Source organism: Panicum virgatum, chromosome 3N, assembly GCF_016808335.1.
Source record: "Panicum virgatum strain AP13 chromosome 3N, P.virgatum_v5, whole genome shotgun sequence".
Taxonomy (NCBI): Eukaryota; Viridiplantae; Streptophyta; class Magnoliopsida; order Poales; family Poaceae; genus Panicum; species Panicum virgatum.
In genome coordinates, this window is record NC_053147.1 from 13,074,246 (window position 1) to 13,089,865 (window position 15,620).

The 15,620-nt window shown below is 52.6% G+C and overlaps 1 protein-coding gene across 1 annotated transcript; it reads left to right on the top strand.

The window, feature by feature from the left end:
• The first annotated feature begins 8,677 nt into the window (after positions 1 to 8,677).
• On the top strand, positions 8,678 to 13,249 carry LOC120664393 (leucine-rich repeat receptor-like serine/threonine-protein kinase BAM3). Its single transcript, XM_039943596.1, has 2 exons — positions 8,678 to 11,675; positions 12,627 to 13,249. The coding sequence occupies exons 1-2, from the start codon at positions 8,966 to 8,968 to the stop codon at positions 12,986 to 12,988; spliced, it is 3,072 nt and encodes a 1,023-aa protein (XP_039799530.1). The 5' UTR covers positions 8,678 to 8,965; the 3' UTR covers positions 12,989 to 13,249.
• Positions 13,250 to 15,620: the final 2,371 nt, after the last annotated feature.

Consider the following 15,620-nt stretch of genomic DNA (forward strand, 5'->3'; position numbering starts at 1 on the left):
AGCTTGCCAAGGGTTCAAACTTGACAAGATAGATTTGAATTCTTGCAATGCATGTGCTTGTCATATAGAATGCATCCATGTTTAATTTCTCACTTTGCATTGGCATTGCATCACGTTAGTAGCATCACAAGGGAGCAAATCACACTTCGAGAAAGATATTCATGCTAAATATGATATATCAACTCTATAAGGGTGATAAGATCAATGTTGCGCTTTCATGCCTATTGAGCCAAGTCCTATCGAACTTAAAGTTTCAATCTCTAAGTTCATAGGCAAAGTGGCTCATACATTTGGTTTTTGTGTATAAACCTCGCTTGGATCTTAATTTGCCTATGTTTATGTAAAAGCTTGCGAGCACTATAAGTATGAGTGTTTGAGGGGTGAGGTTGTCTCTCGAAAATGGTCCAAATTGAGTGTTTATGGCTTTGGTTTTGAAAATTTGGATCAGAAGTAGAGTTTGTAGTTCTGCAGAAAATTCTCTTAACCACCGGTTAAACCGACGCCCTATTTTTTCCTGCATCGGTTCAACCGGTGCTTAAGTCTTCGTGGCTCAGTTTCTACATCTTCTCTGGACTAAACACTGGCACTTACACTGACGGCCATCGGTGCATTCGATGGTTGACGGATGAACCGATGCCCCTGCAACGGTTCTTCCAGTGCTACTGTGTGGGAATCTTGGCCCAGCAGCGTCTATGGACAACTCTCCGGTCAATACACCGACGACCACCGGATACTCTGATGCCTCGCCTGCGGATCTTCCGATGCCCCTCAGTTGACCGCGTTCAAACTCTCTCAGATCTGGTCAAACTTAAACCGACGTATACACCGATGCTTAAATCTCTGCACCATCGGTCTTTCCGATGCCTAGGGTTTGCGGGCCCGCATGCACTGTTTCTTTTATATTTCTCGCGGGCCCCACACGTCAGTGTCACGCCACCTTCCTCTTCCCAAATCGAAACCGCCGCGCCGCTCGCCCCGTGCCCTGCTCGCTGCGCCGTCGCCCTCTCGCTGCGCCGCCGCCCGCTCGCCGCGCCGCCGCAGAACCTCTGTTCCGCCGCGTACGCACACACTTCCTCTGCGCCGCGCCCACGCGCCCGCGCAGCTCTGCAGCCCGCGCGCCGCTGCCATCCACGCCCAGCGCCGCCTCTCGCCATTGCCTGCGTCGCCGGTCACCACCACCGCTGAAGCATCTTCTCCGCGCGCGCCCACATACCCTCCTGACCTCCACGCGCAAGAACCCGAACTCTGCTCCACTCCTCCACTCTTTGGTTCGTGTGCACGCCAGGTGTTCGGTGAATTGCCTCCAAGGAAAGGGTATGGTGCTGCACCTCCTAGCATGTGATGTATCTTCGATTTCTTACCCTTTACACACATGTTCACATATATCCTTGCCTTGCTCACTCACATCTAATCTTGTCACTTCAATGTTATATTCCTTTAGTGTGTTAGTGAGTTGTTATCCACTAGATGTTCACTCTTAGGCTCAGATCGTTCTATGCTGTGCTTAAGGACTTCTTATCTCTAGAACATATCTCGTATATTCATAATTCCCTGTCTTAACTCTATTAACTTCCATCGGATCTCTATGACAGATGGCTGGGGACAAGAAGGGTAAGGGCAAGCAGGTGGTACAGCAGAGGAAGAAGCGCACACGTGAAGACCGAGAGCTAGAGAGGGCAGAGGTAGTTGCAGATGCAGCAGACAGGCAGGGTTCGCTCAGGATCAGGGATCCTCAGGCTCAGGGGGAGCCACAGCAGTTGTTACGCCGCTCAGGGCGTACTCGTCAGCCTGAGGTCACCCAGACCACACCTCAGTCCCGCTCTGGACCACGGACTCGAGGTGGTGGTACTCAGAGGGGAGCAGGCCACACCCAGCAGCAGCACACCGGTAGTGGCACCGAGGCAGGTGGTCAGAATAGTGGTGAGGAGCTGCCCGAGGTTGAGTTGTTGGATCTTAGGGGCATTCCAGGACCGAGGGTCAAGAGATTGAGATATGTCACCCCAGAGATGTGGTTTCCTGAGCAGAGGGATGTTGGAGTTGACCATTGTTTTCACACTCTGCTCTAGGAGTCCTTTTACCACGCTTACTGCCAGATGGACATCAAGATCAGCGAGCACAAGATGCTCCACTGGGTCACTCTTCGCGTGGCAGCAGGAGGAGTTCCAGTACTCCCCTTCTTTGAGCACTACGATGGGCTGCCAGTACTACTCAGTGAGAGGTCCAGATACATCAGAGAGTGGGTTCGCGTCTTCTACGCTACCCTATTTGTTGAGGAGGACCGACAGTTCATTGACTTCATATTCCAGCAGAGATACTATCGGTTGACTCGAGCACGTTTGGCTACCCTGCTTGGAGTTCGGATTGTCGAGGAGCCCCACTACTTGCAATATCAGGCTTATGGCAACACGGTGCCTCCTCGTCGTCCTCACGAGACTCACCTCCCGTCTGACGAGGAGGTCAGTGTCCTCTTTCAGCAGCCCTTCCTGCCAGGCACTCCGAGGATCCCAGATAACCTGACTCCAGTAGCTCACACCATACATCTCGCTTTGAGAAAGAGTCTGTTGTTTAGGATCGGATATAATGAGGGGATCACAGCTCTACAGTAGTGGCTACTACTGCATATCATGACAGGTCGAGACTTTGACCTTGTCGACTTCTTCATCTGCGAGCTAGAGGATGTGATCATGGATGGGATGACAATTCACCGTCGCCACCCCTTTGCTCATTGGATCTGCTGGATACTCGCTCAGCTCAGTCAGAATGCTCACATGGATGAGCTGGCGCAGTCGAGGACATACTTCAGCTTTTATTCACCTACTACTCCTCGTGATGGTCGTCGTGGCCCGAGAGGCCAGCGCAGGGCACAGCGGATTCTGGATGAGCGTGCTTTGGCTGAGGGCATAGTTGTGGATGATCCCACGGCAGCTGAGGATGCTTCACTCGCAGCAGCTGAGGATGCTTCACTCGCAGCAGCAGAGGCCCAGCTCCCGCACTACCTGGTCACAGACTTAGAGGACTTGGAGGATGACGAGGACTACATACCCACTGTTACCGTCCCCCGAGGTGCTCATGATGATGAGGCAGGATCCTCTGGTGCAGCCCGCACCCCTGCTCCTCCAGTTTCAGCTGCTCAGGTCACTCAGCCTGATTCACTTGCTGCCATTCTTTAGAGGCTTTCTGACCAGCAGGACAGATTTGCTACAGCTCAGCTAAGCATGCAAGCAGAGCAGGCTCGCCAGCGAGAGGCACAGACACTTGTGCTTGAGGGGATACGACAGCAGCAGGAGGACATGAGGTTACAGCTTCAACAGCAGTCCCAGGTTCAGCAGCTGATGTTCACATTCTTCTCGGGATGCTTCGGTCAGCTCTATCGTCACACTGGTCTGCCTGAGCCACAGCTTCCCACTCCTCAGCAGCTCCAGTTCGACCCTACTGCTCCTGCTCTACCTGCTGGTGGCTTTGTGCAGACACCCTTGGCGTCTTTCCCGATGTCACCTCTTCTTCAGACCGGGGTGTTTGCCAGCCCTGCTCCTACTTCTACTCCTGCTCCGGCTCCTGCTCCACAGCCTAGTGTTTGGACTGCCGAGCAGCGTGCTGAGTTTCTTAGGCAGCAGCAGGTCCTGCATCAGCTTCAGCACCCGTCAACTCAGTCGCTCACGTTCGAGTCACCCTCACAGCCCGAGGTGCTCTGTCCATCTGCTGTTCGCCCCACTCAGCCAGACATGACTCCCGTCATGTCTGCCCCTCCGATGGACTCCACAGTCGTCGTCACCGAGCCAGCTGCTACTTCCACTCCTGATACTTCTGCTGCTCTGACGACTCCGGTCGAGCAGAAGTCCTCTTCGGCCGACGAAGACTAGACGGACGACGACGCAGACGACTCCGCCACTCAGTTCTCCACCGGACCCAGCATGAAAACTCCGCCTTCTACAGCTCAGGACTAGATCGCCTTCCTTTTTGGTGCTTTGTTGCCAAAGGGGGAGATAGATAGGGGGAGTAGAGATAGGGGGAGCTTGGTGGTTTGTGGCGTGATTGGATCTTCATGGATTTTGTGTATGGACATGCCTTTTGGATATTGTGTTTGCTCTGTGTTGACATGTCCCTACATATGTTTTATTTTCAATAATGCATGCTTGTTTATCGCTTTCAATTTCATATCTTTGTATCTCTACTTTGTGTTGTCGTCAATCACCAAAAAGGGGGAGATTGAAGCGCATCTAGGCCGATAGATGTTAATGGTAAGTTTCGATGATTAATGACAACCGTATGCGACTAACATGTGTTTTGAAGGAAAAATCAATGATTAGTTTAGTCTCATATGAAATGTGAAATGAGACCCCTCAATTCAAAACAATCATGCGTGCCAAGGACTCAATTTCAAAGATTAAGGACCTTTCTAGTCTCAAGTGTCATAAAAAGATGGACACTTGATTTAGCTAGGGTTTACAGTTTTTAGTTCTTGATCGTACTATTAAGAGGGGTTCATGAGTTAGTTGCTTGATCAAAATTGAGTTGGTCTTAGAAATCTTGCACACTCGCTCAAAAACAGCACAAGATAGTCAAAAGAAGTCGACACAACACTTGGAAGAAGAAACAATCAAAGTTACATTCAACTCCAAGTCAATTCCGCTGAAAATGAAGAAAAACAGTAGCACCGGTTTAACCGATGACCCAAGCATCGGTTCATCCGATGCTTGGCGGAAGGACTGACGCCCTGTCGGTCTATCTTCTCTGGATGCAAGTAGAAATCAAGTCAACAAACTCTATAGTGCCGGTTGAACCGATGGTCAAAAAGATAAGCACCGGTGCAATGAACGTACTTTATTCCAGAGAGCATGTTTGGGTGGCTGTGATTCGCCTTCAGCACCGGTTGATCCGACACTTCAGAAACTACCATCGGTGCATTGGATGTACTATGTTCCAGAAAGCCTGTTTGAGTGGATCGGTGAACCTCTTCAGCACCGGTTGAACCGATGCCCCTTCGGAGCATGCACCGGTGCAATGACGCAAGCCTGGATACTGTGTCAGAATCCCCAATGGCTACTATTTGGACACAGAGAGACCGGTTGAACCGACGACTTCACTTTCTAACCCGTCGGTTCTTCCGATGGTCACGATTTTTCTGCAGTGGACTTCCAACGGCTATGTGACCCTTTCCACTCTATATAAGGGCACCCCTGGCTCATTTGAACTGCCTTTGACGCATTGAATACCCGAGGCCACCCTTGAGAAGAAGAGAGAGTGCTTTGAGCAAAAGAGTGAAGATCTAGTGCATTGATTGTGCTTCAACCTTGAAAAATTCAACTTTGGCAAGTGTAGCAAGTGTGCTTGAGCTAGGGGCCAACTGAGTGTAGGTCAAGTGAAGGCTTAGAAGCTTGTTACTCTTGGTGCTTGATGGCACCTAGACGGTCTTGGTGATCGGGAGGTTCTTGGTAAGCTCTTGGAGTTTGTGGGAGCCCCAAGACAAGAAGCTTGTACACGGTGTGAAGCTCGCCGTTCCGAAGATGGAGAAGGAGCATTCTTAGTGATCACTTGCTCCTTGGTGAAGCAAGGGAGCAATACCCTTGTGTGGGTGCTCCAACATGGATTAAGGGGGAGCGTCAACTCCTCGACACCACGGGAAAAATCTGGTTGTCTCGTGTCTCTTCCATTTACTTTCATAGCAATTAAGTTTCTTTGTTTGTTACCTTGCTCTTGATTGCTTGCTACTTGTCTAGGACAATCCCATGATAGTGTGACTTGTTGCATAAGGCTTGATCTTGCTAGTGTGTCTTTCCTTAGACAAATTGAACATGTTAGTGTGTTTACCCACCTAAGGATCATTTGCTAGTGTGCTCTAGTGATAATGTTTCAAATTTGTAGATTGGGCAATACTAGTCTAGGTTAAGGACTCTCTAGAAATTTGAAAAAGTCCCAATTCAACCCCCCTTCTTGGGCCTCGATCCTTTCAGAATGATCCGGATTCCATGGTCCCCTCCTCCATTCAAACTCAAGCACAGAGAGATCCCTCTGAATGTGCAACTGAAGATTGGATTGATCCAGGTTCCTTGGAGGAATCACTCGAGGAAATGATGTGGGGTTTGGTGCAGTGCGGATCGGAAAAGTTTGGGGGCGATGGGAAATGCAGCACCTTTTTGCCAAGACCAGTTATTCATGGGCACGAGCGATAATTTCACCTCCCGTAATGTGGAAAGTGGAGAATATAAGAAGTAACTCACAAATATTAAAAAGAGGAGGAGGTTCATCCATGCATACATGCAGTAATAGGACACTAGGCCAGATTGATCCCTGCAAGAGAGTTTGAAATTTAAAAAAAATAAATCTAAAATGGAACATTTAAATTGAATTTAATTTATATCATTAGATTTATTATGACAAGACCTTCAAAACAAGGCTACGCTTAACTATATTTCAAACTATAGTTTTAATAAAAATATTTCTGATAATAAATAGTTATTTTTATTGCTACATATAAATATTTGAATGACAAGAAAAAAATAAGTGTTTCTCATGAAATATATGGACAAATGGTTGCATACAATGAACAAATAATTCTTATGGATGAGAAATTTAGTCTTAGGGTGAGCAAATAATTTAACACCGTGAATAAATTATAGCCAAGAAAAAGTGAACAAGAATAGTTGCATGCACAAACAAATCATCCTAGTAAATAATAATAATAATAATAATAACAGTAAAGGAAAATAGAAAATAATAAATTTAAAGAACAAGGAAAAAAATTATAATAGAACATAAACAAAAAAGAAAATAGAAGAAAAAAGAGAAGGGACTTTTCGAGGGCCAGCAGCACTTTTCGAGGGACTTGCTGCATCTCCATCTCTCCCTCTCCTAAAATAAGAAAAGGGGAAGAATTTTATCACTAAAATTGTATTTAAGTGAGAATTGGTGGAAGCGCTCTAGCAAAGACATGATTAATTTGACAAAATTGTAAGTGTTGTTGGATGTACGGCGACTCGCATCAGCTCATCTGGTGAGGCAGTGGTGGTGGAACCTGTCCTTTCTATATTTATATTCCTTTGATTTTGCAAATATTCTTTGCTTAATTTATTGAAAAATATTTAAAGCCTGAAGTTGTTATTCAAATAACTCTATTTTGAAAACAGAATCCTTAAAATTTCCATTGAAGGACTCTTTCTCCAAAAGTTATGTGAACAACATTTTCCTAAAATTTGAGTAAGTTTTCAGAGTATGATTTTTTTTAAAACAATTTTACTATCAAGCTTTTTAAATTTACTTTTCTATAAAAAAAACTTTCACGAAATGTATTCTTATTTTTTCAAATTTTTATTAAACAACTTGATTATGAAAAACTTTTGCAAACAACTTTATTCTGGAAAAAGTTTCTGAAGAAAACTTATTTGTTTCTTGAGGAGATTAGGACCAAGTGGTAAAGGATTGTCCCATTTTGTGTTTTACTATTTCTATTTATGAAGGATAACGTTCCGTCAATGCAGGGATCTGTAGACCCGCACTCATCACCTATCATGCATGAGACTGCCTAGTTGTACTAATATATTCAGAGCAAACTGTTGGTATGTGAAAGTTACAATGAGGTTGTACATACATGCATGGCTTGCGTATGAAATGGCAAAACTGATCACTTGATGCAAAAAGAAACTGGAGTATTGAACAGAAGATCAAAATAGCTAAAGATATATCAGTTCACGGATTCACCAGTCCGACCAATTGTTTCACGTCTAATAATGGTTTACTCTATGGGTAATTAAGACCTAACTAAACATATGATACAATAAATAAGATAACATAGTAATACTGAAACACCCATTATCGAGAAATTTTATAATATAGATCTCAATTCGTAGGCTTTTCGATATTTGACACTCCCTTCTGAAGGCTCCAATAAATGATGCCGGGTATGCGTATTCTTTCATTTTAGGTATTTCTCTCAATTTTTCCTCTTTTTCTTTTTTTTTCTTTTCCTCTCCTGGCCAATCTAAACTGACACATTTACCCCTACCCAAATCCTTTTTCACCGATTGAATCAAGCAAACGCCGACCGGCAATAAGGTCAGTAGTTCATGGTTTTCAGGCTACTACACCATCATGCTTGGCTGCTTGCAAAGAACGCAAATCTGACGTACAAGCGTGGAGCATACACGGCAATGCTGGGTTCGTCAAGGAGGCCTGCAGCACAGAACAAGTGATGGATACTGTACTACTGTAGCTGTTATTGGTCCGGAAATCCCTTGCCGACTCTTCCTGAATCCCGAGCAACTTGTGGCCTGTCAGGTTACAACTTCACCTCCTGTAGATCGGTGACCTCTTGCTCATACCGAAGCAGGCAGGAGCATGGTGCTCGCGCGGTGTGTCCCCCCCCCCCCCCCCCCCCCCCCCCAATCAGAGCAGGGAACCGTGTCGTGCCCTGCAGCAGACCAGCGCTGCGTCGCGCTCCTCTGCTCTGCTCTGCCGCCGCAGAGGCGAATCCGGCGTTGCCAATGCCATGCACCGCTGCACGCCGGTACGCAACATTCCTGCCGCTGCTGCTCTGCTCGCTTGGCGGCTGGCCTCGCTTGGCTTTGCTCGATAAGCAGGCAGGCAGGCACTCGATGGATCATCTTTTGCTTTTGCTTTGGCCTGCCGCTTTATCGCCCGTTGCCCGGCCCGGCCCGCACCTCCTCTCCCCCTCCGAGCGATCGAGCTGGGGGTGGATCAGCGGACGATCCACCATCCATCCATCTCCTTGAAAAGAAGAGAAAGGGGCCATCCGTCACTGATCGATCGCGACCCGGTCATCACCAGCAGACTCCCTCAGCTCCCTCTCAACTCGCAACTCCATCGCCGGCCTCATCTCCGCCGCCGCCTGGCCGCAGCGAAGGAAATGCCTCGTCCCTCAGCCAGCAACCATCGCCTACCGTAGCCACCTCCCGCCCGGCAGCTAGCTACATCCACCTTAAATTCACGGCTCTGCTGCATTACCACCCCCATGGCTCGGGCTCTTCTCCCCCGCCACCGCCTCCTCCTGCTGCTGCTGCTGCGCACCGCCATCGCCATCGCAACCACGGCCACCGTCCCTCAAGATGGTCATGGTGACGACGCCCTAGCCAGGGAGGCCGCGATCCTGGTCTCCGTCAGGGACGCCTTCGCCGCGCCGCTCCCGCCGCCGCTGCGCGCGTGGGCGCTCGACAACAGCGCCTCGCTCTGCACCTCCTGGCCCGGCGTCGCGTGCGGCCCCGGCGGCCGCCGCGCCGTCGTCTCGCTCGACGTCTCCGGCTACAACCTCTCCGGCGCGCTCTCCCCCGCCGTCGGCGACCTCGCGGGCCTCCGCTTCCTCTCCGCCGCGGGGAACTCCCTCGCCGGCGCGCTGCCGCCGACCCTCGCCGCCCTCCACGAGCTGCGCCACCTCAACCTCTCCAACAACCAGTTCAACGGCACCCTGGCGAGCGTCGACTTCTCCGCGATGCGGGAGCTCCAGGTGCTCGACCTCTACGACAACGACCTCGCCGGCCCGCTCCCCGATCCCGAGGGCGCCGGCCTCGCCGCGCTCCCGGGCCTCCGCCACCTCGACCTCGGAGGCAACTTCTTCTCCGGCACCATCCCGCCCGCCTTCGGCCGCCTCCCCGCCATCGAGTTCCTCTCGCTCGCCGGGAACAGCCTCGCGGGGCCCATCCCGCCCGACCTCGCCAACCTCACCACCCTGCGCCACCTCTACCTCGGCTACTTCAACCACTTCGACGGCGGCATCCCCGCGGAGCTCGGGAGGCTCGCCAACCTCGTCCACCTCGACCTCGCCAGCTGCGGCCTGCAGGGCCCCATCCCGGCCTCGCTCGGCGGCCTGGCCAGGCTGGACACGCTCTACCTGCAGACCAACCAGCTCAACGGCACCATCCCGCCGTCGCTGGGCAACCTCACCGGCCTCAGGTTCCTCGACGTCTCCAACAACGCGCTCACGGGGGAGATCCCTCCCGAGCTCGCCGCGCTCAGGGGGCTCAGGCTGCTCAACATGTTCATGAACCGCTTCCGCGGCGGCATCCCAGACTTCATCGCCGACCTCGAGTCCCTGCAGGTCCTCAAGCTGTGGCAAAACAACTTCACGGGGGCCATCCCCGCGGCGCTCGGCCGCGCCGCGCCGCTCCGGGAGGTGGACCTGTCCACGAACCGCCTGACGGGGCAGGTGCCGCGCTGGCTGTGCGCGCAAGGCCGGCTTGAGATCCTCATCCTCCTCGACAACTTCCTCTTCGGGCCGGTGCCGGAGGGGCTCGGCGCCTGCCCGACGCTCACGCGGGTGCGGCTGGGCCAGAACTACCTCGCCGGGCCGCTCCCGCGCGGCTTCCTCTACCTGCCGGCGCTCACCACCGTGGAGCTGCAGGGCAACTACCTGACGGGGCGCCTGGAGGAGGACGACGCCAGCGTGCCCGCCAAGCTGTCGCTGCTCAACCTGTCCAGCAACCGCTTCAACGGATCGCTCCCGGCGTCCATCGGCAACTTCTCCGCGCTGCAGACGCTCCTCGTCGGCGGGAACCAGCTGGCCGGCGAGATCCCGCGGCAGGTCGGCCGGCTGAAGCGGCTGCTGAAGCTGGACCTGAGCGGCAACAACCTGACGGGCGCGGTGCCCGGCGAGGTCGGGGAGTGCGCGTCGCTGACGTACCTGGACCTGAGCAGCAACCAGCTGTCCGGCGCGATCCCCGTGCGGCTGGCCCAGATCAGGATCCTCAACTACCTGAACGTGTCGTGGAACATGCTCAGCGGCAGCATCCCGCGGGAGCTGGGCGGCATGAAGAGCCTGACGGCCGCCGACTTCTCGCACAACGACCTGTCCGGGCGCGTGCCGGAGAACGGGCAGTTCGCCTACTTCAACGCGACGTCGTTCGCGGGCAACCCGCGGCTGGTGATGGGCGCGCCGCGGCTGTGGGCGGGGCCGGGCGGCGGCGGCGGCGGCGGGGCGCAGGAGCAGCAGCAGCAGGGCTCGTCGTCCTCGTCCCTGCTGGTGGGGCGCCTGAAGCTGTTAGCGGCGCTGGGGCTGCTGGGCTGCTCCGTGGCGTTCGCGGCGGCGGCCGTGGCGACGACGCGGTCCGCCATGCTGCGGTCGGCGCCGGCGGGGCGGTGGCGGATGACGGCGTTCCAGAAGGTGCCGTTCGGGTGCGAGGACGTGGTGCGGTGCGTGAAGGAGAACCACGTGGTGGGGCGCGGCGGCGCCGGCGTGGTCTACCGCGGCGAGATGCCCGGCGGGGAGGTGGTGGCCGTGAAGCGCATCGTGGCGGCCGGCGGCGGCGGGTTCCAGGCGGAGGTGGAGACGCTGGGGCGGATCCGGCACCGGCACATCGTGCGGCTGCTGGCCTTCTGCAGCTCGTCGTCGGGGGACGAGGCGATGCGGCTGCTGGTGTACGAGTACATGGTGAACGGCAGCCTGGGCGAGCTGCTGCACGGCGACGGGGGCGGGGAGGCGTCGGGCCGCCCCCCGCTGGCGTGGGCGGCGCGGCTGCGCGTGGCGACGGAGGCGGCCAGGGGGCTGTGCTACCTCCACCACGACTGCTCGCCGCCGATCCTGCACCGCGACGTCAAGTCCAACAACATCCTCCTGGACGCGCGCATGGAGGCCCACGTGGCGGACTTCGGGCTGGCCAAGTTCCTCCGCGGCAACGGCGCCTCCGAGTGCATGTCCGCCGTCGCCGGATCGTACGGCTACATCGCGCCTGGTAACCACCACTACCTGCCATTCTCCATCTGCATGCAGTTCTTCCAAGCAACGTGCTGTTCCTGTTGCTGTCGATCGATCGCAGGTAGTACCAGTAGATAGGATCATCAGAGGTAGTGACGCGACGGTCATGGCGCGATGATCCCTAGGTTAGCCAGCCAGGCCTCCTCCTCTGCATCATCTGCATGCATGCATGCGCCCCGATCCACCCTGCATGCCATGCCATGACAGAACGATGCGTCGTCCTGCTTTCCATGGCCCTTTTCCCTGTCTCGTCTTTGCCTCGGCAGCCTCACCGCCTACTTGTGCTGTAGCGGAGAATGAACCTGGCTTTTTGACCAGACTAATCATGCGTGGCTCCAGTCGCTTCGCTTGGGTACGGTACGGGCCGGGTACCGAGTACTACTACTGCGTACATTGCAGTATGTATATGTAGTGTGTGTCCTTTTTATACATACATATGCTAAAAAACAAAGTATACCTTTGAGCTGATAGATTCCCTGCAGTCTAGTGTGCTGCTGTGTGGTCTGTGGAGGGGTCGGTCGGTCCTTTTAGATTGCATTGTGATCTGAGATGGGCTTTAGCAGTGCATGCTTTAGTGGCTCACTGTGTGACCGCCTTTTAATTAGCCAGCCAGCCAGCCTTATTACCAGACACATCCAGTAACTTTGCTTGCTTTAGTCTCATCTCATCGATCTCATCGTTCGTTCTGAAAGGAACCAACATATATATATGATTAATTCTCGGTCGAACAAAGCTCCTTTGTAACCCTTTACTCTTTACACGTACGTTAGATGCATGCATGCATCCTTTTACCGTTTAACCGTGTGTGGTCCCAAATGCAGCACGGGCTCCTTTTCACCGGCCGTGCATGCATGTCAGTTTTATGTTGGATAATAAGCTACGTAATTAACTTAAGTTTTACTCACCATCTCTCGATCGATGCGTGCAGAGTACGCGTACACGCTGAAGGTGGACGAGAAGAGCGACGTGTACAGCTTCGGCGTGGTGCTGCTGGAGCTCCTCACGGGGCTGCGGCCCGTGGGGGAGCACCTCGGCGAGGACGGGGTGGACCTGGTGCAGTGGGCGCGCGCCCGCGCCGGCACCGGCGGCGGCGTGCTGGGGCTGCTGGACCCGCGCCTGGGCGGGGACGTCCCCGTGGCGGAGGCCGCGCAGCTTCTGTTCGTCGCCATGCTCTGCGTGCAGGAGCACAGCGTCGAGCGCCCCACCATGCGCGAAGTCGTCCAGATGCTCCAGCAGGCCAAACACCAACCGCCGCCGGCCGCAGCTCCGCCAGACGCCGCCGCCTGCTGATCGACCAACCTTATCGTCGTCGTACAGGCATGCGTGAGCGTGCACGCAGACCTCGCCGGCCCAGAGCACATCCTGACCACGTCTGTGCGCTGCCACGGATGCATCCTACACTTCTGTGCTCCATTCGTCAGCTGTTAGCATGCATGCATGCAGGGTCGTGCCATGCCATGTCGCCCGGTCGCCGGCGGAGGCCGCCATTGGAACATACTGTACGTACTGTACGTGCTATGCAAATACAGTGCGTATTGTCTCCGCTGGGCACTGCTACGTTCAAAAAATTGTCTGGGCACTGCCGCCACTGCCACTGGCCACTACCACAAAAACTCCAAACTTTCCATCACATCGAAACATTAAATATAACAAATGACTCATGCATGGAGTACTAAATGTAGGTAAATAAAAAAACTAATTGCATAGTTTTGATGTACGTTGCGAGACGAATCTTTTGAGCCTAGTTAGGTCATGGTAGGACAATATTTTTCACAAACAAACGAAAGTGCTACAGTGTCCGATGTGACTTTTTCTCCCACCTTTTCAAAGATCTAAACACGTCGCCTGCTGACATGCATGCCGCCGCAGGACAGCAGCAGGGTATACGTCGTGTCTCTGTCTAGCCGCAGGGATTCGGAGGCCGGAGGCGGTGGAGATTGTTCCTTTCTTTCACTTCTCCTTGGTCGTCGGCATCTGTAAAAAAGAAATGACACGGATAAGGATAATATACGTTCGTGTTCTCGAGTTCACATTTTTTAGAGGGGTTAATATCCGTTCATACCCGAACCAGAGTATATTTAGTATCCGACTCTGTATCCGAATCTGAATAATGGAACTTAGATTTTTACGATATCAATATTGATTTATATCTTATCCAATATCCGGCACATTTGACATAATCCATATCCGATTTGAATAAAAAACTATCTATATTTGTAGACGTAGGTATCCAATACATCCTAGATGTATATATGCACGCCGCGTCCGCAATGTCGCTATCAATGACAAACGGCTTGTCTCGGTCTATGTTTTCTTCTTCGCATTGCGCATACGGCATGTGTGGCCTCCGTTTTGTGGGAAACCCATTTAAGTTTTTTGTTTTTTTTTTATTTGCGGCAAGCTGGAGGCGCCCCTTCATTTCACGACTCGCGACGTTTGTATTCCTCTTTTCTGCCTTTTTTCCCCCTTACTTACATTTTCCTTTCCACTTCCTTTTCCCTTTATTAGTTCTTTTGCGGGTATTTCCCTTTATTAGTTATTTTTCATTCTTTTTTGCTAATCTATACTATAAAAGTTGAAAGAATTGAATACAATTGTCACCAAAACTAACCTACCCACCCCCTCACAAAATCTCTCTTTAAGGCCCATATGTAAGGTTCGGATGGTTGGCAGCACCAGATGGACCGAAAAAATAGAGGGAAGCAAAATGATTCTGACCAAAATTAAAGTTTTTTGTCACCAAGCCAATCTACACCCACCCCTCTATACCCACCTGGTTTTTTGGCTCCCTCTCGCCTAATGATTTTGTTTTGTTTTGGAAAGAATCGGCATGCGGCCATCATGTTTCCATGTTTGTTAGAAGCGGCGGGTATGTTTCCAACATTAGCGTAGGTTTCCATTCTTGTGTTTTTGTTTTGTTTTGGAAAGATCGGTATGCAGCCATCATGTTTCTATGTTTGTCAGCAGCGGCCGGTATGTTTCCAACATTAGCGAAGGTTTCCATCTTTGGAATCAAACCTTCTACTTCCTCCTTGGAATCAAACCTTCTGCATCCTGGGCCTCGTCGCGGGGGACACCATGCTCGGTCGCGTCCTGGAGACGCTGGAGCACGCCGTGGTGCCGGCGTCCCGGAGCGAGCCCGGTTTCGCGTTCCTGCGCCTGCTGCAGAGGCTGCTCGGCGCGCTGCCGCTGGTGCACGTGGACTACGCCTGTGACGCGCTCCATCCTCTGCGCGAAGCGCCCCTCCGTCGCCGGCCGGTTCCTCTGCGCCGCCGCTTACTCGACCATCCACGACATCGCCGCCCACTTCGCCGCGGGTTCCCCCACCTCGACGTCCTTAGAGGGTAAGCCCAGCCGTACCCATACCTTGGTCGTCTCCGGCGGCGGCGAGATGAATCATTAGCATAGGTTTCCATCCTTGTTTCCATGGGCTCGCCGTCGCCACCGCATTTGCATCGTTCCTTGGTCGACGTCGGGGTAGATGGGCCGGAGCCGCCTCCCGCAGGCCGCAGGTCTTTGCTTGGTTCGGTCGCCGGCACCACTTCGCAGTCGCGCACGTGATGCACGTCGCGCCCGCCGCGGCCGGGGAGGAGCCGCCGGACCGAATCGAGTAACCGATAGGAGGAACAGGGTGCGACCTCGCGTCGTTGCATCCCTCGCTGATCAGCTCGCCAGTCCAAGAAGAGGAAGGATGCTGGCATCCGATTTGCTTGATCTCAATGACGGAACCTAGGCCTTCCCATGCGTATCCCTCTCATGATCTTTTTCAAAGTGCTAAAGTGTTCATGTACACTTGCACCAACCTAGCTTTATCATCAATTTGTGGTATCTGTTAAAAAAATGTGAGGTGTTATAATTTGTTCATAAGTCAAACTTTTTATAAAATCATTCAACCAAAGTTATAGAAATGTGTCCATATCTA

Excerpts from the sequence above, each read along its gene's own strand:
- LOC120664393 (XM_039943596.1), top strand. The coding sequence starts at position 8,966 with ATGGCTCGGGCTCTTCTCCCCCGCCACCGCCTCCTCCTGCTGCTGCTG. Across the intron at positions 11,676-12,626 it reads GTACGGCTACATCGCGCCTG|AGTACGCGTACACGCTGAAG; the intron begins GTAACCACCACT and ends CGATGCGTGCAG.